At 32.8% G+C, this 22,783-nt stretch overlaps 2 protein-coding genes and 1 non-coding gene across 4 annotated transcripts; 1 reads left to right on the plus strand and 2 right to left on the minus strand.

The window, feature by feature from the left end:
- Window positions 1–1,975: 1,975 nt before the first annotated feature.
- Window positions 1,976–8,076, minus strand: LOC145073152 (uncharacterized). Of its 2 annotated transcripts, XM_079019715.1 has the most exons (23): window positions 7,902–8,076; window positions 7,452–7,576; window positions 7,222–7,306; window positions 7,083–7,136; window positions 6,818–6,909; window positions 6,601–6,701; window positions 6,379–6,454; window positions 5,821–6,253; window positions 5,397–5,726; window positions 5,117–5,323; window positions 4,946–5,050; window positions 4,767–4,839; window positions 4,568–4,695; window positions 4,166–4,466; window positions 3,912–4,099; window positions 3,720–3,844; window positions 3,521–3,638; window positions 3,388–3,443; window positions 3,033–3,313; window positions 2,858–2,938; window positions 2,591–2,694; window positions 2,448–2,510; window positions 1,976–2,350 (listed from the first exon to the last, which is right to left on the minus strand). In XM_079019715.1, exons 1-23 carry the CDS (start codon window positions 7,962–7,964, stop codon window positions 2,243–2,245), a joined length of 3,297 nt encoding a protein of 1,098 aa, XP_078875841.1. In that variant the 5' UTR covers window positions 7,965–8,076; the 3' UTR covers window positions 1,976–2,242. The 2 variants fall into 2 exon arrangements, with proteins under 2 accessions (XP_078875841.1, XP_078875843.1); XM_079019717.1 differs by lacking the exons at window positions 7,452–7,576; window positions 7,902–8,076 and having other exon boundaries at window positions 6,818–6,990; window positions 7,222–7,275.
- Window positions 8,077–8,308: 232 nt separating this feature from the next.
- On the plus strand, window positions 8,309–8,381 carry TRNAA-AGC (transfer RNA alanine (anticodon AGC)). Its single transcript has one exon. It is a non-coding gene; the product is annotated as a tRNA-Ala (tRNA).
- Window positions 8,382–13,996: 5,615 nt separating this feature from the next.
- LOC145075261 (uncharacterized) lies at window positions 13,997–15,578 on the minus strand. Its single transcript, XM_079021562.1, has 2 exons — window positions 15,389–15,578; window positions 13,997–14,405 (listed from the first exon to the last, which is right to left on the minus strand). The coding sequence occupies exons 1-2, from the start codon at window positions 15,505–15,507 to the stop codon at window positions 14,132–14,134; spliced, it is 393 nt and encodes a 130-aa protein (XP_078877688.1). The 5' UTR covers window positions 15,508–15,578; the 3' UTR covers window positions 13,997–14,131.
- Between the last annotated feature and the right edge of the window lie 7,205 nt (window positions 15,579–22,783).

Raw genomic sequence — 22,783 nt, forward strand, 5'->3', positions numbered from 1 at the left:
CGCAAAAACCGCAAAAAACGAACCGCACCGCATATATATATATATATATATATATATATATATATATATATATATATATATATATATATATATTAAGTGTTGATATTTATAAGAACCAAAAACTTATGACAATTAAAATTTCTATAAATGTAAATATCTTCTTATCTATCGGAGGATGACTTTATATTTTTAAGCATACATTTAGTGGTATTTACAATAACAAATAATGTTTATGACATTTTTTTTAATATTTAAATATGAATAGTACTAGTGATATAGTATCATTTTTAAGAATACATTAATTGATATTATCCTATATACTTGTGAAACAAATATTATATTAAATTCGTATTATATTGAAACATTAGAAACATGTTGAAGGAGTGGTTATGTAATTTGATTTCAAACCAAGAGGTGGTGGTATCGGTTTATATCCAATAAAAGATTAGCACTTCTCATCTGAGTCAAAGTAACTCGCTGAGTTACTTGAGTTTTAGTAAAAAGACAAAACGAAAAAAAAAAAACTAATAAAAACCGCAAAAAAAACCGAACCGCAAAAAACCGCAATAAAAAACCGCAAAAACCGAACGGTGCGGTTTCTAAATTTCAAAAAACCGAAGTTGCGGTTTTCGGTTCGGTTTTGACCAAAAACCGCACCGAACCGCACCATGCTCACCCCTATTTTGACCTATTCATCCTCGACGAACCGGCTGCTTATGAGGTAAATCCTCCAATTTGTTTTGCATCTTGTTGCCTGCTTTGGTGAGCGTAAATCCTACATATGAACAATCGGAGGCATAAACTACAGCGACTAAACTCGAAGTTACAAGATTGAGTTTTTCTTATAAGTTTGGAACCCATGGTATCTATGAATGTCTCTGTCTTGATTTTGTTTTTGGAAGAGAAATTTTGAAACTTTTTGTGATTTTGAAGATATGTAAAGCTATTTTGTATTCTTTGGGTTAGTCAACATCATATATCGGTCTCCTTCCCTTGGATCTCTTGGGATTGGTCACCCAACTAATCTGTTTTTAGTCTAATCGAGCAGCCAAACATGATTTTTAGCCGTGTTTTGTAGGCATTTGGTGATTTCGTACTCTGTTATATATTTGTAATATATATAAGATAAGATAAGATGACAGTTTTTGTGGAAATCTAATCTAGTGATGTGGGGCCACATTGCCTACTCTCTTGTTTCCTGTCTCTAGTACTCTCTTCAAGCAAATCATTTCACTCAGCCTCCGCCTTCCTGTTGATGCTAATTTTTTTCTTAAGATGAGGGAAGCACTCAAGTTATCACACAAGTGCGACATTTATATAACAACTTACAGCTATACTACTACTATGTTGCCATTGGAAATCGACATGGATGATCTAAGAACAAGGCTCCTCATGATTCCTCTTGCTACTAACGTGCAACATCTGTGGTTTGGAACAGTACACGATGAATGCCTGTGGGAACGATCCCCATTTTTTGATGCATTCTTTGAGATTTGCCATCCTAAGTATGTATATGCAAAGCCAGACACGCACTTCAGACACAACAATCACTTTTGCTTAATCATGCTGAGGGAGGTCTTGGAGAAGAAGACCAGAGCAGGAACCCTGTATTGGCCTCATTACCTGGAACATGTTCGAATAAGAAGGGATCGTTATCAAAAATGGGAAACCCTAACAAATTCCCATAGAAGCCTTCTGGCTTCTAGTGTCTACATGAACTTCAATCTAAAGTGGCGTTAGTTAACCAACATTTTCTTGTTTAAATTTGGAAATGATCGTGATCCTTTGGTATATTTTCTTGTTTAACTACCCAACTACAAGATCAGTCAAAATTTGTCTACTAGTGGTGGAACAAAGCACTCCCTCGCCCTCAATTCACATAATTTTAACCTAACTTTTCCCCTCAAAATTCATGCATTCTGTCGACCAAAATATTCTCCTTTAGTTTTTTAGAAAATATTAATATGACAATAACTTTCTTACACAATTCTATAACATTCATATTATTACCTTCTTAGGATTTGAATTCATATAATTATCTAATATGTCATGAACAGACCCCATACACTTGTTGACATATTGCTGACATATTACAGAAGTGCCTACTTCTACAACAGACTACAACTCCTTTGTCTCTTCATATCAACTATTCAAGTTTTATGGTTGGAAACAAGATTCATAAAATGTCTCTGTGTAGTTTTTGATATGTTTTGAATGAAATATGATATATTGGCAAAAATGATCATATTTGCCACCATTTTCTGCGTTCCATAGCCTTTACAAGCTCATTTGCTAAGGATGCAAAGTCTTCGGCTTCATTGTTTAGATCTTGGGCCCTTCTACTGATTCTCTAAAACATTAAGAGTTAATTAATATATCTAAATTATGAATTACGTGAATTAATTCACAATCTTGCATTCGTTAACATGATGGATTAGAGATCCTACCTCAAGCTTCTCCTGGCGTTCTAAAAGCTTGTTTCTTGCTTGTGAAGCCACTGAGGAAGCATCCTGTAAAGAAAGAAACAGTCACATTTTATTTTATTTTATTTGAATTGAGATAAAATGGTGTATTTAGTAGTATTTAATACCCCAGCCTTTCTATATGTAGCAATGATCTCTTCACGTGTCCTAAGTCGGGGTGTGGCATCAGAATTGTCACCATCAAATAATCTTTCCCTGTCACTTTTCTTTCCTGCATCATCAGTTCAGGCATAAAATAATTAGGGTATCTTTGTTTGAATGGAAGGAATGGAATAAGCCATTCCATTCCTACCCCAATTCCATCAACTTTAATCTGTTCATTAGAGGTCAAAAAATATAGAACGGATTGAAGAATCATTTCTAAACATACATACCAGTTTCCTCATTTTGTTTTGAATGCGATGAAGTAGTAGGCATAGGCATGGATACAGGTTCTTCATCAATTTCAATGTCATCTGCATCATTAATTATATATTAAGAGTAAATACATGCTATAAAAAATCTTTTAAATGGATTATATAATAGACATAGATAGGAAGACTGACTTACCTATATCAAGCTCCACATCTTCCTGATCATCAGTAATGCTTTCAACTGGATCTGGAAATGGATTCTTTGAAAAGATTTTATCCAAATTACTAAAACTCGATAGAAAATCTGCAGGAAAGTTGATGCCATTTTTCGCTTTTCCTCCTTTAAATCCTTTCAGAATATTCACAATTGATCCATGGGTACCCTGCTTTTTTCTTTGTTTTTGAGAACTGCTAATCACAGCCTCTATTGCAGCTGCAAGCACTTTATCATGAAGACAAGGCAAAGATTCCAAAACCCTAATTCCAATAAACACAACCACATCATCATTATCTTGAAATGTAACAAGTGTCACAAAGTAAAGTTACAATACCTGAAATCATCACCACCATTTAGTAGAGAGATAAACGCCACTTCAGATCCATTTATCTACATAAATAAAGAAATTTAATGGAGAAAAGAAAACCTTCACTAATGAGGTTTTAAGATTTCTAAAATATTATTACCATGGAAATCTGCCCAGTTTCTGTACAACTCATAGTCCTTTCCATGTTTGCTTTGAAACTCCACCTTAATATCGACATCAATGAGGTTACTTTCACCACTTCTAGATCTGGCAATGATCTGCATAAAAATAAGTGTCAACATGACATATTTTAATAACTTTATATACAAGCATAATTTTTTTTAATGCGATAGAGAAACCTGATCTCTAATTCTCCAGATTGATAGAGTAACACCAATCCACAAGTTTTTTCATCTTTTTTAAAAGTTGAACTCCAACAACAAGGCTTTGCAAGTTTTACTTTGCACAAAGTTTGTTCGTTCCCCTATACAAATAAAAGTTACTATAATGACATAAAAAAGTTGAGAAAATGAAGGGCAAAATGGTCACACCTGAATCACAGATTTTAAACGATATAATCGTAGTGCATCTTTTAAACAAAGTAAAACAAGTGAATCCAACTGTTTTGACTCCTTTTGGTCAACTGGACTATGTGGCGGTTCATTTCTGGATAAAACATCTTTGGTCAACTGCTTTGACTCCCTTTGGTCAACTGATTCAACCATGGAAGTACTCCCCTCTGAAAAAAAAAATGTTTATTATAATATCTCACTTTCATTTTACTATTACAGTAAGTTATACTTACCTATAACATGCATTGAAATAGCAGTTGTTTCCTTTTTCAGTTGAATTGGTTTAGAGTTGATCATGCGATAATCATCACAACCAAATAAATACAACTTTGCATCCTTAGTGAGTATGAACATCAAACTCTCTACAGGTTTGTTTTTGTTAAGATCCTTTGATCCCAAATCTTTTGGGCTCTTAACATATCCATCATTATGCAAAAATGATTTCCACATCATGGAAATCACTGGACTTCTAGGGTTAGGTAAAGAGTCACTCAGGAACAAAACCGAGAATAATTTCACATCAAGCACTGCAACCTGCAACAAGGGTATTTCAGTCATTAGTTAGTAAGACCATGTAGAGGTGTAGAAAACGAGGAGGGCATTTACGTCTTTTTTCACAGAAAGAGTAGACTTACACGACCACATTCATGTGCAACTGCTAGCTTAGCTCCATGGTCCATATATTGAAGTGCTCGAACAGGGGAATCAAGAAGGTGGAAACACGCACTACACTTGGGCCCACCATTTTCAGCTTGTTTGTGAACTGAAAAAAAATTTAAACATTATGAAAATAAAGAAAGATATTAAAAAACATATACCTAAAACAAAACTTACCTTCTTGTTTTATTGCTGTGATAATGTGTAGGGTTGTATCTTTTGAACTGGAATTGAGGTTATATACACGGATCTACAAACTCAAACAATTATGCAATTAGTTTAAGAAAATAAATATCCATTAAACACAAAAGATAAATAATTAAATACTAAATATATAATATAGAATCGTCTCTTACCAAACCAAGTTGATTTCCAACTGCTAAACTTGAAGTCAATGAGCAAAAGTTCAATTCTGAAACTGGAGCGGTTGACCCTTTCACTTTCACTTCCACATCTTTCATCTGTCAATTGTGTCAGATATATAAATTCATCTTCTACTTTTTAATTATCACAAAAGAGCAACTCACCTCCCTTATAACACACAATATTGATAAGACCGATGACGTGGCATCCCATATTCTAACAGATCCATCCATGTATCCAGCTATGTAAATTCTCTGTATTAAATAACCTTCAGGAGAAGACAACTGTTGTACAATGCCTCCAGACACAGGCCAATTTCCACTTCCATTCATAAATTTTGATGTTGAATTAACTTTCATATTTGTAGCTATCTAAGTAAACAGAATTCTAGTTAATAATACAAAAATGAAAAAACAAAGCCATAAGTGTAGAGAATGTAATTACCTCCAAAAGGAAGTTTGAAGTGTTTTCAGTGGATATAAGTGAACTGAGGCTTGATGCAGTGAGGATAGGATCAAGTGTAGGTATGACTACAGGACACTCGATAGAATTCAGAGTAATTCTCTTATCATGTTCAGAAGTCAACGCAGTCAAACTCTCATGACTGAAGAATTGAAGATGCCCAGGGTTTGTGAGTACTAATAAATCAGTTCCAAGGTTGTTTATAGGATTTGGTAACAAACTCATATCAGCAAATGATCCAATAAGAGTAAGCTCAGCACGAGCTACACATCTTAGGGTTTCCATCCCAGGGCTCCATTCAAGACTCAAAACCTGTAAATTAGTTTCAAAAGCTTGAACATATGAATAAATGGAAACTAAGTTTTAAAAAAAATGATCTGTTAAATGTTAAAAAGTTACAACTTACAGTTAATACTTCATCAGACCCTATTTCATCGCCTCCATAAACAAAGAGTTGACCATCAGAGTCATTTTGGGATTTACTGTTGGCTGACCAGTGCAAGACAATTACAGGTAATTTTCTTTCTGCAGATGACAATTGTACCCTTACAACATTATTGTTTGATGCTCCAGATTTTTGGGTTTTACTTGAAGTAGTAGTTGATGTTTTCCAAAACATGATATCTCCATCTATGTATCCAACAGCAAGAATGCTGCCATTAGAAGAAGCCCAACAAAGAGCAGTTATCTCTTTCTCCTCCAGATTGTGTTCAGGTTGATCAGAAGAGTCAACAACTCCATTCTTTAGTTCAAGAACATTATCACCTCTAACTACAACCACTTGAGATTCAAAGACATCCCAAAGAATGATTAATCCACTTTCGTATGCGATTAAAACCCTTCAAAAGAACAAGCAATTGGATATTTATACAGGCTGTATATGATATTTAGTGAACGTATGCAAAAAGTTTTTTTTTTTTTAAAACGAAAAAGGAGAGAACTTCAACCAATACTTGTATCTTGCCTATTTCCAGAAGAACATGGTTGATGAAGAACTCCAACAACAGTCCAATGATCTGGAAATGATGATCCAGCTGCTTCTGTAGAGTAAATTGGAATATAATTATATAAAGTATTGTAATGTGTTAAAATGAAGATAGAGAACTCACATTTAAGCACCAAATTTATAAAGAAATAATTCTAATAGTATTTAACTATTTATCAATGAAATGGGAAGAGATATTACCAGTAAGAGATTTGGCTGAAATATGATATGGCAGCATCAAAAGCTCTGCATCTTCCTCATACTTCAAAACAGACATCAACCCATGCTCATCTCCAACATACCTGTATATAGTAACAAACTGATTAAAGGTAGATTTTTCAAAGGGCAATACTGTAAAGTAAAGTATATTGGTATTTCTTGCATTAGCCAATTAAATTATTTGTCAGTATTATCATACATGAAGAAGGAGCCATGTATCAAAGAAAAACTTGTAATGTTGGAGCTCCATTGCAAACTAGAGGCTACAGATCTATCTTCCAAATTCCACACCTACAAAAAGAGTATCAAGTCTGAAACAGAAGTGGGACCCTGATAGGAAAAAGTCAAACTTTGACTGTGAATGGAGTTTTCCTGCTTAACTCAGATCACAATAAACCCAAATTATCTGGATTGGTAGTTTCTAGTGTATTTTGAAAAATGAGAAATAAGAAACCAGTTGCTACCTGTATGTCATTGTCATTGGATATGCTGACTAAAAACCCTTTGTTGGATAGAAACTGCAAGAGAAACACAATTAAAGGTATTAAAAAAGATCTTCTTAAAAGGTTTATCTGTTCCATATCCTTGAAGTAACTAACAAACCTCCAAATACTTGAAAGGTAATTGCTTTGGAGAAATTAGAAGTCCTTCAATGTTATCCCCACCAATCACTTTTATTCTGCCATCCCTGCAAAGGAATTAATTTGAAAAATGGTTACTAAATGAAGTTGCATTTCTCTTTTTCTTTTTGATACATTACAAGTGGCCTGATAAATTTCTTAAGAATTCCATCTTTTATAACTCTATGGAGGGTGACAATAGTAAAAACTTACAATGTCCCAATGGCTAATAACCTCTGAATGGGATCAAAGGCAAGAATCGATGCAGTAGATGGGATACCATAATGTACTGCTAATTGAAAATCCAAATCTTCTTGTGTGAGGCTCCCCCTTAAATTCTGTTTTAGACAGCAAAATACAAGGTATCAACCCAAATTTAGAAGTGATGCCTAAAAAGTTACAAACTAAGGCACAGTTCACTAGATAATGCTAATTCACTGTCCACTAGATAAATTACAATTCAAATAAAACAAAATCATCTGATCAGTTCATCAATCGGCGATGAACAGATTCACACTACGCTTACATACTAAACCACAATAAAGATCTTGAGTGAAATTTGAAAATATATATGAAGCACAATAACTTGTTTAGAACCTTCAACTAAATCATCATCAAAATCAAGGATCGGTGATGAAGTAACATAGTGAGGAGAAGGCTTACCTGATGATGATGATGAAGATTGTGAAGCTTCGTAGCTTTTTGCAACAGTTTCTTGGCAAACATGAGTGATGATTGTTGTGGTTCGGAAAAATGTTTGAAATGGTATCAAGCAGTGTAACGAAGAATGCTTTGAAGTCTTCTCCGGTCTCCAGCTGTTTGGATTTGAAGAAAAGAAAATTAAAGAAATAAAATATTCATTATACAAATTACAAAAGAATAAATAAAGGCTACCAAATAACAACTCTCTAAAAAAAGCATATTATTATTATCCCTCGATTGATTTTAAATTCGTTTTACGCTTGTCATTCCCACTTCCCAGGGGTGTTTTTTGCAATTTATTCAAACAAATAGGTGATTAGAGTAATTAATATTGTTGATATACATTTAATCAGACGATGTCAACAAATGGGGATGTAGCTCAGATGGTAGAGCGCTCGCTTAGCATGCGAGAGGTACGGGGATCGATACCCCGCATCTCCACTTTTTAACTATCTTTTCTTGTTTTTCTTCCTGAACAAATTTAGTTTTATGAAAATTCTCTTATATTTTTCTAATAAAGCTAGATAATATAGCACAAGGGATTATAAATCTAAAAGATATCTATATAATATTCAGTAACAGTGTTTTAAATAAAATCAAATCTTTGATTAAATTGATTTTTATCGCTATCCAAAATAACTACGATATTATCTTTAGATTTCTAATTTTATTTTGGCTTTACGGTATTTTACTCGATCTAATATTCGTTGGGTAACATTGTTTTATGGTGATCGACGATAATTTATTTGACTATTAAACAAACTTTGTTATATACCTTTTTGTTTTCATAATCCCAATATATTACTATTAAATTTGCATAAAAATCTCTATTTTTTTTTAAAACATTTCAAAATGGGAAACTATATCTAAAAGTTATTTAAAGGTAAAACACTTAGGTGATTGCATTTTCGATTTGTTTGCATTTAGACTTATTTGATAATTTGCTATCTTATGTGATAATAGTAATATATGAATAAATTTAATAAGTTAAATAATCAAATATATACCAATTTTGTTATGTCTAAACGGGAACATCATGTTGTTTAGCATGATGGTCAAATGTCAGCCCATCGATAACAAGATCCTTGCTCTGGTATTTGAGTTTGACGACTTCAACATGTATCTTGTTTAACATTATAATTTGTTGCCATTTATTATTTTTGCTACTTACTTTATTGATTTTTTGGCAACACAGATACCTATGTAACATGGTAGTATGTGAGATCAATACAAAAAAAACAAAACAAAAAAAAAGACCAAGGCCATAATCATCAAGGCCCTCTAAACGAAGGTTAGAAACTCAGCTGCACTCGCATCTATATATTCTTATCTAATAAAAGAATAGTTTTATTCTCCTTTTGACATGTGTCATCTTATTAGGGCTCTTAATTAATGTATATTTTATTCTCCTTTTGTCATGTGTCACCATATTATATCTCCTAATTAATACATGTTATTGTAACTTATTGATTTTCCATTTCAAATTTCAAATTTCAAATTTCTCACTCTAATTACATTAAATTAATAACATTATAATAAATATTAAAATAAACTTAATACAAATTGTAAAGTGATATAATTTCACGTATTTATTTAATAATTTTTAATTTTTATTTTAAAAGTTTAATTAATTGTATAACCGTGGTTTCCACGGGTTATAAACTAGTCTTCTAATAAATGAAACCTAAAAATGACATGTGTCAGTTTTTTAGAATGTCTCTTTGACACGTTGCATTTTTCTATGCTTTTTAATATTTCTTTTTTTTTTCTATAATAAATCAAATTCAATTCAAATTTTGAAAATACAAAATCATATCCTAATAATATTATTATACTTATTTTACTTAACAAATTAATTCATAATTACTTACAATCGACAATATCTTTGATTTTTTTACATTTATTATTTTTTTATTTATATAAAAATTTTAAATATTCCGACCGTGGTTTCCACGGATTATAGCCTAGTATGTTTATATATTCAATTAAGGTGCAATTTAAATATATTTGGAAGTATTTCATTTAGCATAATTATATTGGTTAATATTGTGATATTTTAATTTGATAGATCTAAGATATTAGAAACATTTCCTTTTTGTAGACTTTTGTTATCTGAAAATCGGGTTTGATCCATTGGGCCATTGTATGGTTGAAGGTTAAACATGGATTGATTGCGTTATCGAGGCTATTAATTATTTTATAATAATTTTTAATAAACAAAAACGAAACCAAGAAATAAACATTTTTTTTATTATATTCTTAATAAAAAGTTGATTTACATTTTTCACTAATGAACATTCGAAAACAGCGATTTGTAGGTTTAGGTGATGTAGGTTTAAACCAAACATGTTTTCAAAAAACAATGCATTTTCTTCAACCCAAACGGAATGTTGCAAGAGTTATATGAATATGAAGCATTTACTTAAATAAAATGCACGTATTAATTTACCGTTTACTAATGTGGAATTTGAAACTAGAACGAGTGAGTTTTGTTGGTGTTAATATATTGTAGTTAGTCATTTGATATTAAGATTATATAAAAGTTTAAAATTTTGTGGTCATGTGTTAAGCAATTTTTGTGCTAATTATGTGTCATTTATTTTTATTTAAAAGGATTAAAAGTATAGCTTAATAAATACGCACCTTAAGTATATAATAGTGCTCACATTTGATATAATTAGTTGTAAATGAATATGTAAACGAATTTGAATGTTCATGAATCATTCGGTAGAAAATTCGTTTATTTTCATTTATTTTATAAATGAATAAATATGAACATGATTTTTGCTTATTTATTAAATGAACGAACACAAACAAAGAATCAAGTTTGTTTGTTTATGTCCTCAAATGTACATTTAAGTTCAGTTATTCTATTATATTATATAAACATCTAATATATATAGATTATGCAACTTGTAAAGTTGAGTTTATAAGAGTGATTTAAGCTTTATAACTTCTAACATATGATAAAAATATCATAGGTGCCAATGCTAGGTATGATTAACATATAACAAGTGTTCAACGATTAAGTTTATTGTCCTAGATTAGGCTGCTTATGTTCATTTATTTATTTTTATTTTTCATATGTGTCCATGTGTGTTTAGATATGTTCATTTGGGTTTGTTTTATCTTTATTCATTTAACATCTTAACAAACACAAACAATGTAATTTGTTATAAGAATGAACAATAAAATATGTTCGTGTTCATTTTATTCGTTTACCAGCTAAATATGAAATAATAAAAAAAGATATTCATAAAAATTACCATCCAAATTCTAGAATATGTGAAAATAACCTAACTTTTTCGGTTTTACCCAAATAACCGTGTTTGAAGTTGTACATTGTGGACTAACTTTACACCACATTATATTTACAAGTACCTTATTCTAAAAAAACGTATATTTTGGATTTTGGATTTCGGACATGAAAAAAAATTCCAAAATCTGACATACAAATCCAAAATTTTGGGAAAATGTTTTGCCTTTGATCAAATTTAACAAAATAAAAATAAAGAAGCACATCAAATTGTAAGTAGATATGATAGAAAGGCCTTAAAAATGGCATTTGTTTGAAAATTGATGATTATATTAGACATTTTCAATATTATGGATAAAAAGACTTTTTAAATGTTTGGTACAAATAAAAAAAAATACATATTATATATTTATTGAACACTGAAATAGTCGTTGTTTATCAAAAAGTAACATAATTAGACATATCTACAAACAAAATATAAAACCGAAGACAAACAAATACATGATAATAGATTCAAACTATTTCAAATTCCAAATGTTTAATATTCAAATATCCTTAACAAGATTCAATTTCTTCCAAAACATTCTACAAACTAAAACTAATCATTATCTAATGATCAAAAACATAAAATCTAATCTCATTTTGGTAGTTGTGTTCCTGCATTTTAATTATAGAGTTTTTTTAATGTGGCTTAGAGTTGAAACATACATGAGGCATTGAAAGAGAAAGAAACAATGGTAGGCCCTGAGTATGGAGTAGCCAATGATGTCCCACACACATCTCGGGGTTCAGGGCAACCGCAGTAGCACAAGACCCCAACAACGCCGAATATGATGAAGCTTTCCATTTTAAAGTAGATAACCTCATATAAGAGGGTCTGAAGATTAAATATATCGGTAGATAAGTACCCTAACACCCATGTATGTTTTTATTTTTAATATTCAGTGTTGTTCAATGCTTCTTGCTCATATGGTTGTATACTGATTATATATATATATATATATATATATATATATATATATATATATATATATATATATATGTATATATATATATATATATATATATTCACTGTTCACATTGATTTACTCTCTCATTGTTTGACTTTTTTATAGGTTCTCTGATCCATATGTGTACAATATGATATACCATATTTTTTTTTATTTCATATTGCTCACTTTGACTCACACTCTTTGTTTACCTCATTTTGGTTAATATTTTTGCACATGTCGGATTTCATTTTTGTGATGCAATCGATCTATCCGTAAAGAAAGCATGATTGTGGACATCTTACCTCTTTTACCTCATTTTAAATGGGACTTCCGGGATTTCATGTTTTTATTCGAAATTTAATTTCAAATTCATGTTTGAATTATACCATAACTATAATAACATAAGCAATGTAAGAGAATGTTAATGTTGATAAACAACAATAAATTCTTATTATTTGATTTATTTGATTATTAATTTGTTTTTTAGACTTCACGTTTTTTTTTTTCAATTTTACCTTTCTTAAAAAGTATAGAGGTCATCAAGTAAATTGTCTATAAGTCATTCTAGTGGGCTAGTGGCAATCTTAAGCCGTTTTAAGCTAATTTTATCCATGTGGTGTAAATAATGTCTATCTAGACATTTTTATTTGTGGAAAGCAACAAATTGTTCAATCTTCACGCCTTGTTTTTGAGTTCTACTTAAGGAGAAATATAGATGGATATGGAGAGAACGTAAGAGATGTCGAAGGAAAATTGTGTTTCCAAGTTTAATTGATAGAAGGAAAGTGAGATGAAAGAAATTTTTTTTGAGTCATCCCAAATTGGGCAGATTCTGAAAGAAAGCAAGGAAAATATTTTAGTCATAAAAACTTAAAAATTTCTTTTTATTTTCTTTCATTTTCTTCAAACTCGAGAACACGGAATAAGTAAAAAAAAAATCCTCTCTCTTTCTTTCAGTCAATATTCTTCTTCCATTTTCTTTATTGAATTACAAAAAAACTCAGGAACAAAGCATCAATGATAAAAAAAAAAGCATAAAAACAGTAACAAAAAAAAAAAGAATGTTTGAAACAGATTCAAGTTCTAATCAATAGAAATCACCAAAAAAAAAAAAAGCAATAGCAATAACCAATTTATATTTGTTGGTTTTAGTTAGGATTTTTGTCTTTGGATGTGAATTATGTTAAATTTCGGCTTTGGGTTTCGTGTATGTTGATTTTAGATTTTTAGTTATGTTTTTCATAATTTCTTCGATAATGAAATAGTTAATAATGTTCTCAATCCATCATCTCAAACGTCAATGTTCATAATCTTCAATAATGAACAAAATTGACTCCCAATTATCGTGGTTTCTCCATTGTGGTCGTAAAGAAAGATCGAACCCTATGGGCTATGGTTACCTGATCACCAAATAATCAAACCATTTCTATCATTTAATAATCAAAAAGAGCTAAATGGACAAAGTGGGCTTGACATTAGAGATAATGAGAAGGAATTTATATTTCGTTACTAATTAGTTATTAAAAAGACTTGATTCATCTTAAACCTTTCTTATATCAACACCAAATTTCCTTTATGCATTGTACACCTAAGAAACCTTCATTTTTATTGACTTTCCTCCTTGGCATGTTGTTGACGACATATTTAAAAATAAATATCCTCTAGAGAATTTATATTGAGACACTAGCCAATAACATATACATGACAATGGCATCAAACAAAATCAAATCATAGAGAAATAGTGGACAGAATATCCAACAAAATACGTGATATATTGATTTAAACTACTCAAAATGCTAATTCCTTAACATTCAATTGTCTTTAACAGATACCAATTTGTTTCAAAAGTCAAAACATTCCACAAACTAAACATGCTTTAAAGATCAAAAATACCAACACAATTAAAATGTAGCCTTAAATCTGAAACTTGTTTTGTTGCATTTTCAAATGGATGTTTTAGCGATGCTTATAACTGAAGCCAGAGGAAGCCATAAAAAGACATAAGCTCCAAGAAAGGTGATTACCATTGAGTAGCTGACGATTCCTCCCGCAGCATAAACGGCCAAATGAGCAAAGCAGAACAACAGTGCCCCCATTATGATGTCAATAACCAGAATTACAAATTTGGTATCCACCTTTTTGTCGTCATGTATCACCAAGTGTATCATTGATGCACCCAAGTATGAAGATACTATCCCATTAACCAACATCAACAACCTGCAAAAATATTTCACAACGGATAAGATAATAATAATAATAATAATAATAATAATAATAATAATAATATTTCATTCTTAATTTCATGATCTTGTCATAGATTAAGTATTTTATATTTATGATGCCACTGATACAAATGTAAATAGACCCATATATAATAAACTCGGAAATGAAATTACTCATTTCCAATTCCTAATTGGTATCATCATCGATTCATCCCCATGAAACTGAAGCCAAAACTCGACAATTAAACGAGCGATTTCTAATACAGGAAATTAACGTATCTTCGTTTTGTAGATATTTAATTAGTTATGTTGATTATAGCAATTATATTATTAAAAAATTAAGAAAACAATATAAAATATGAATATAATATTCAAATTCCCTCGCTAAATCCATATCCGCCGTCTCTCTCGATTCTTCAAACATGCCGCCGAAGTTCAATCGGTCACAAGTCGTCGGCGTCTATGTCCGCGTGACCGGAGATGAGGTCGATGCGACGAGTTCACTTGTTAGTCGTTCATATGATTGGACGACTCGGTCTCCCTCCGAAGAATCGGAGAAGACATCGCTAGGATTGGATCTACAATGATCCGGTCAGAGTTGCAGTCAAGCTTAAATATCAAGCTATATATATAAGGTGTCCGCTGACCGCTGTCCAATCCACCGCCGCTCTGGTGATTAAAGCGCTCAAGGAGTCAAGGAGCTAGTTAGCCGGAACGTGATCGTAAGAAGGTGAAAAACATCAAGCACATCGGCGACATTTCTCTCGATCGATGAGTTAATGAAATTATAATATATTTTGCTTTTAGCGATTTGACCTAAAGAAGAATTACACGAATCCTCACCTTTTCAGCTACGTTTTATATTCATATATATGATCATAGTTCATCTGCAATGAATTCAAAACCAAATAGATTCATGTTCATAGCGAAATCATCAAAAGAGAAATAGTAATGAACTCGCGCAGTAGAAGTTATTACCAGTTAGCAGTGGCGGAGGACTCCTGATCGGCGATGGCGAGCACCGCAGCCAGTAAAGTGAAGCAGAAGGCAATGGCGCGTAATGCAATTTCATACGACATGTCGGTCAGCTTCGCCATAGATGGAATTGAAAGAGAAAACAATTCGAGTAGAGAGGTGTCTGTAGAAATTTGTCTTGTAGTTAAAGGTGTAACAAACCGATGGATACAGTTATTCATGAGCACACCCTCAACGTTTTGGATCAGTTTTATTTGAAGTAAATAATTTTTGTGCCCCTAGAATGCGTACAAAACAATTTAGATGATAAATATGATTAATTTAGATGGATACTTTTTACATAAAATGATAATTAATTGTAGTTTTTTTTAATAATAAATGATTTTAAGATTTTGGAAATTATTTTGTGTTGGGTTGGTAATATGTGGATTTAAAAAAAAAAAAATCGTATTGACCCTTTAGTTAACATTCTTTGGTTTTCAAATAATGAAATTTAGAGTATATACGGGTTGAAGATAAAAGTATATTACTTAAAATAAAAAAATTACAGTTTGTACATGTTACTATATTATATAAAAAATAAATCACCTAAAATAAAATCAGTCCACATATTGTTATTATATGCAATTAATCCTAAGTTTTCTTACATCAAAATAGAAAAAAAAAATTGGCAAAAACCAACCCTTTCTGAAAATTTGTAGATTGCTAAGGTATAGATTTAACATATATAAGAGGTTAAGGAAACTTGGTTTAATTTTGAAATACGACACCAAACTATATAAATTTGGTTTTATTTTTATGTACGATTGAATTTACGATAACCGGTTACAATATTATTTTACATAAAAAAAACAATTTTGATAGTAATATATCATAAAAAACATAAATAACTAATTATATACCTGAAATAAAGTGTGTTACCTTATATAATAATAATTCATGAACTCTTAAAAAAAAAAAAAAAAAAAAAAAAAAAAAAAAAAAAAAAAAAAACAACCCTGCTATTTAATTTTGGGAACCCATGTTGTAATTGGTTGCGTCTCCACTCTCTACATATCTTCTTGATAGTCATAAATTAAAATTTCATCTTAATAAAAAAATAATCAAAATCTATAATTTTGTTCTAACAAAATAGACAACAATATTGACAATATCTTTTAGTTTATTTTTTATATAATACTATGTTGGCTAAGATTGTTATGTTAATAAAATGACAAATTTGGTTGAGTTGGAAAAGAGAAAAATAGAAATTGATTTTTTATATTGAATTAGGTTGTTGATAAATATATAAGTTTCTCTTTTTGGTTAATTTTTAGTTAGTATTTGTTCCCATTTAAAGAAGTGTTGAGATGGACTCGGGTGATCTACAAATGTATACAATATACAGCAAGAGAGTTGTGTCAGCGTTACTTAATATATAAGCGTAAATAACTTAATTTATATAAGATGATATCGTATGATTCTTGACCTCTTGTAGATCTTGATATGTCTTTGCTTTTCAGGATTTTAACCATTATGATTATGCATTTATTTGTTCTTCTGCACAATGCTATATGCTGTCAAATGATTGTTACTGCACTCAGATTTTATTTTCAGCTTTAAATTTAACCATTCTTGTGAATTTGTTCTTTCTCTGATATAATATTAGTAGTAGCAGTAAACACAGCCAAAAGTATACCAACAACAGATGTCATATAACTGTGACAACGTGTTTTGTGAAATTTATACTCTCATACACTTGGAGGATCCATTGTCTATTCGTATCGAAACGTTTTCATAGTATTTCTTTTTGGTATTTAATTAGATGTTAACTTTTTTTATAATTCTAAGTTATTTCAAGTTTTTAAAAAGAATCAAATATTGAGGAAATACTTTAATCTTGATATATATATATATATATATATATAATTTGAAACACCCAAATTTTCAAATAATTTTTCACATTTATAAAAACACATTTTCATTCATAATTGTCATAAAAACATCATTGTATCACATAATCAATTCATAACATCGCATCCCAAGATCAAAATATGTAAAAGCTCCTCGAGTGTGTATTGATCAAACCGGCGCCTTCCCGCGATCCTCATTGGTACCTGAAACACATAACACAACACTGTAAGCATAATTGCTTAATGAGTTCCCCAAAATACCACATGCAACTAATATTAGCCACTCGAGGCTATAACTTTGTTTGACCCTCTGGTCAATGTATCTCAGTGGGACCTTCCGGTCCCATAACTCTGGTGGGCCCTCTGGCCCTAACTCTGTGGGCCTTACGGTCCAAACTCTATTACATGCATAGCACAAAACACATAGAAATCTCATCATGCACAAACATACAAATACTCTATCACATCACTCTAATTACCACTCTAGGTAAGGTATAGTGAGAAGACTCACCTCGGGTAACTCGGTAAAATCTCGAACTCTGTAAAATCCGATCTAGCCTCCGCCTAATCATATGAAATAAACACTCTAAATCAATACATCCCTTAAGGCTAGGCTATTCTCTCTCTTAGTACTCTCAGAAGGGTAAAAGACCGTTTTACCCCTCTCATGGCCCTAAGACCCAAAATTGACCAAACCCTAAAAGTCAACAAAAGTCAACTCCCCGGGTTACGCTAGGCGTACCCGATGTCTTCACAGAAAACAGGGTGTGCGACCCCTTACGTCGCGCGTATTGGGATTACGCCCCGCGTAACTCCAGTTTCAGACTCTAAGCATTTTGGGGTCTTAATCAGTTAAGACCCACGTCCAACTTCTAGATCTGACCATTTATAACCCTCTTAATCCATAAAGTTGGTAACTTTAAGCCTTTGCATGGCTAGACAAGTCACTAACACCCATAATATTCCATTTCCTAACACTAGAAAGCTCAATACTCAAGCATAACCTCATATCAATGACCAAGATGGAAACTTTATGGATCTATAACACAAATACCACTTAAATGGGACAGATCTAGGTCCATGGAGCACATTACACTCATAAAGTCTCCACCTTTGGGACTTTTAACCCTAGAATGGCCCATGCAACAGCAAACCAAAATGAAGAGGAAAGTTTTGAACTTTATACCTCCATATGCAGCTCCTTCCTCTGAAGATCTCAGATCCAAACTTGCACTTCAAGCTCTAGCCTCCACAAGCTCCTCTCCTTCTTCTTCACTAACACACCAAGGCACTTTTAGCTCCAAAACACTCACTCTCAAGCTAAGGACGATGGGAGGCTTTCTTAGGGTTTCACTCACTGATATGGAGGCTGAGAAATGAGCCTTAGCATCCATTATATAGTGCACAAGCCAAAATATTAGGGTTTGAGTCTGGACCCATTACACCCAGCTTACCCAAGCTAGTTCGCGTCCAAATTAAGCACATGAGTACGCGCAGCGTACTCCCCAGTACGCCTAGCGTACTCATTTGCTACAAGAACTTTTTCAAAGGACCACTTTTGACAACTTGACAAAATGGAAGGATATAATAGCTTTACCTGGATTTTGGGATGTTACATAATTGGTTGTGTTTTTCTGCACATATCCTTTATCGAAATGCTAAATCTAAATATATCCTTCCTCCATCCCATATTAATAGTGAAGTGATTCATACACAACAGTTTTTTGTTATACACAACAATTTATACATTATAGAGTTGTACAGTACAACATTTTAAAGCATCAATTATTGTGTATAGAGAGAAAAATTGTTGTGTACAAATCATCTCCCATATTAATAATTCATGTTTCCCTTTTGGTTTGTCTCAAAATAATAACCTACTCCTATAAATAAATATCTTTTTTACTAAAATACATCTCATTATTAGTTCACCTATTATGAAATTAAATAAAATAAAGGGGTAAAATTGTCAATTTATTTAATAAAACTGTTGATAATTAATGTTTTCTTAATCTGTGTGATTTTTGTTTGTCTGTTGTGGACAATAATTTTGGGACTGAAAAAATATTATAAATGGTAGTTATTTCTCAAATATTAGGGTCATTTTTGTGTATCTCCTAAAATGATATGGTCTTTTTTTATTATCCATAATAAAAACTTCAATAAATAATTGTTTAGGTCAATTGACACAACTTACATTAATTGTTTAGGTCAATTGACACAACTTACATTAATCTAATTAGACATGCATATCTACAAACCAAACACAAAACCAAAATTTCCTTCCATGGCCATTCAAACAAATACATGCACCGATTCAATCTCCAAGTCCGTAATATTCAAATTTATTCAACAGATTCAATTTCTTCGAAAACATGATCTAAAGATAAAAAACACAAAAAAGAAACAAAAATCTAACCTCAATATTTTGCATGGTACTTAATTTGTTCCAGCGTATGTAATGAACTAGTATTTTTTAGTGTGGCTTTGAAATGAAACATATATGAGCCATATCACCAGAAGGGATCCAAGGTACGACATGAGTATCGGGTAGCCAATGATGTCCCACTCCCACACGCCTGTAATCGGATTCGGGGGCAGGGCAGACACAGTAGCAGCAGAGAACAGCATCGCCATCACGACAGTGTCCAACACCAAAAATCTTGGGAATTCTGTACGGACCTTTTTGATGTGATATATCAGGGCGAGTATTGCTGATCCTTCCAAGTATAAGGATACTATTGCATTTGATATCTTCAACATCCAGCTGCACAAGAACAAAAGTTATATATAAATTCATGCAACAAACCATAAATTCAACACTTTGTTTCTTTTTTAATTGTCAATGGAATAAACATACAAAAGAAATTTTTTATTTCTGATTCCTTTTAGTATGAGAGATAATACATGTTGGAATTAAGCATTGTATCATCATGAAAATCGGGGCCAAAAGTTGACAGTTAAATGATCAAGCGATTAACATAATATTCGTAATAATTATTCTTTTGTTAGTATTAATTTGTTAATACTTAATATGATGGTAGCTATTAATATATTAAAAATAATAAGAAAAAAAACAATAAAAGATATGGTAAGATCTGAATATTATATTCACACTCCGTCGCCTTGCCAAATCCATACTATCCACCGTCTTGCCGCCGAAGTTTGATCTGTCAGAAGTCGTCGTTGACGTCTATGTCCGCCGTGCAGGCGTGCAGCCAGCGAGTTCACTAGCTAGCTGACTCGCTTCTAAGGTTGGACGACTCGGTCTCTCCTAATCGGAAGACATCGCCACGGAAACCGCCAAGGACCGAATGATTTCAGATAGCTTATATACCTTTCAGATCTAATCGTCCAGCTAAGGTATCCGTCATCCCTCCGTCGCCTCTCTCGTGATTAAAGCGCTCAAGGCCGGAACGTGACCGATACATCGGCTGAGTGGCAATATTTTTCTCGATCAACGACGTTATTAAAGTAATTATAATATAGTTTGTTTTTAGATAGGTATTTGACCTAAAACGAATATATGATACAGATTACAGATCCACACCTTTTCAACTACGTTTTACTTCATAGTTCATCGAAAATGAGTTCACATTTCAGAACAAAATAGATCCATGTTGATAGCGAAATCATCAAAAGAGGAATAGTCTTAATGAATTATGAATGAACACAGTAGAAGAAAGTTCATACCAGTGAACGGTGACTTCGAAAGAGGATGTCTCATTATCGACACTTGTGAGCAGCGTAGCTAGTAGCGTTATGCAAAACGCTGTTACGCGTAACAAAATCTCATATGCATAAATCTCATAGCGAGTGCCATGTCCATTGTTGTTGTTGTCGTCCCCGTCCATGGCCTTCGCCTTCACACACTCAACTACAGAAATTAAGAGATGACAAATGGACGAGAGATAGAGAAGATACAGTAGTTATAGGTGGTTTGAAATAGGATGTTAGGGGAATTTGCATTAGTTTTGAAATATGACACCAAATTCTCAAAACTTTTTTTTTTTGAAGATCGCTCAACTTTTAAGTAAATATATATCATATCAAGCGGGAAACGACTATGCACTTTAAGATTTAATATGAGATTTAGAAAATTTTAGGTAAAAATTTATAAAAAGTTTCGAGAATATCTTTGTAGTATTACAGATCTTAGCGGCCATTGGAGCACGTGTGTCGCCCAGGGCATGATGACTTGATGTTATCCTCACCTTCCTTCGGCTTATCACCGACAGTATGTTCAGGGTTCCAATGTAACATCCCGAAATATCAAGAGTAAAGTTGAAGGGCTAAAAGAGTAAATTAGGAAGGGGAAACTCGGCGAGTCCATGGGTGGACTCGGCGAGTAGGGTCGCGACTTTGGTCGCGTGATAAGTGGCCGACTCGGCGAGTCAGCGGATGGACTCGGCGAGTAGGCGCTGATTGGAGAAAACCCTAAATCCGGAGGATGAGCCCTATATAAAGAACATTATACCCTCTCCCTAGTCTCTTTACCCTCTATTGAAGTCCAAATAGCCCTAAGACGTGACTGTGAGGGATTAGAGTGCATTTGGAGATTGGAGAAGTGGTTGTTGAAGAAATCTTGAAGGAGAAGAGACTTGGATCAAAGGGCTTTGCAAGGATTCAGATTAATCTTCTCTTAGGGCTTCCTTTTGAGGTATTATTTCATTGTTTGAGCTGCTATTATCTAGATTCATCATTTTTGGAGGTGTTAGAGATCATATCTTTTGGGGTATTGGAGTTTAGAGGTTAGATCTGAGGTTGCTACCTTAGATCTGGAATGGAGAAGGGTTAGAATGCATAAAAGTCCCTGTTTTTGAGTGATTGATGGAGCTATCTTGTCCCAAACCCAAACCCTAGAGTGAAAATGCCTAGATCTCCTTGGATTCACGTAAAGTTTGCCACTTTACATGATGGATGGCCTTAGGAAGGGTAGATCTATGGTTTGGATCATCTGCATGGCTTGGAAAGCCTCGGTATGGATTCAGACCCGGTGGTACTCGGAGAGTCACATGGGTAGACTCGGCGAGTTGCTTGAAGATAGGCTGGAACTCAGCGAGTTGTAAGAACAACTCGGCGAGTTGGATGAAGATGGCCTGGAACTTGGCGAGTTAGAAGAACAACTCGGCGAGTAGGTTGAAGATAGCCTTAGACTCGACGAGTCTGTTCTTGGACTCGGCGAGTCTTTTCGAAGAGTCCCAATCTTTTCTGGTTAAGCCGTGAATCGGTGAGTCAAGGGATGACTCGGTGAGTTGTGTGCGAGTGGACTCAGAGTTGTTGAATTCGGCAAGTCTCGGGGTGACTCGGCGAGTTGGGTCGCGGATTGAAGGAAATGTTGGGCATGGGGACTCGGCGGCGAGTCATCGGGTTGACTCGGCGAGTAGAGTCAGTCAGAGGTTGACTTTGACTTTGACCAAGGGTTGACCAGTTGTCTTCCAGGGGTATTTTAGTAATTATTGAGTTCAGTGCTTTGGTGTTGTTCAGTGGAGGAGTTCATGTCGGA

This window comes from Lactuca serriola, chromosome 9 (assembly GCF_051521515.1).
Source record: "Lactuca serriola cultivar US96UC23 chromosome 9, Lser_US96UC23_V15, whole genome shotgun sequence".
In the NCBI taxonomy this organism is placed as follows: Eukaryota; Viridiplantae; Streptophyta; class Magnoliopsida; order Asterales; family Asteraceae; genus Lactuca; species Lactuca serriola.

What these genes read in the sequence shown, in the direction of transcription:
- LOC145073152 (XM_079019715.1), bottom strand. Translation starts at nt 7,964, where the DNA reads ATGTTTGCCAAGAAACTGTTGCAAAAAGCTACGAAGCTTCACAATCTT. An exon ending in CCAATGACAATGACATACAG is followed by an intron (nt 6,910 to 7,082) that starts GTAGCAACTGGT and finishes CTCTTTTTGTAG; the next exon opens with GTGTGGAATTTGGAAGATAG. An exon ending in TTCAGCCAAATCTCTTACTG is followed by an intron (nt 6,455 to 6,600) that starts GTAATATCTCTT and finishes TTTACTCTACAG; the next exon opens with AAGCAGCTGGATCATCATTT.
- LOC145075261 (XM_079021562.1), bottom strand. Translation starts at nt 15,507, where the DNA reads ATGGCGAAGCTGACCGACATGTCGTATGAAATTGCATTACGCGCCATT. An exon ending in TCCTCCGCCACTGCTAACTG is followed by an intron (nt 14,406 to 15,388) that starts GTAATAACTTCT and finishes ATATTTTTGCAG; the next exon opens with GTTGTTGATGTTGGTTAATG.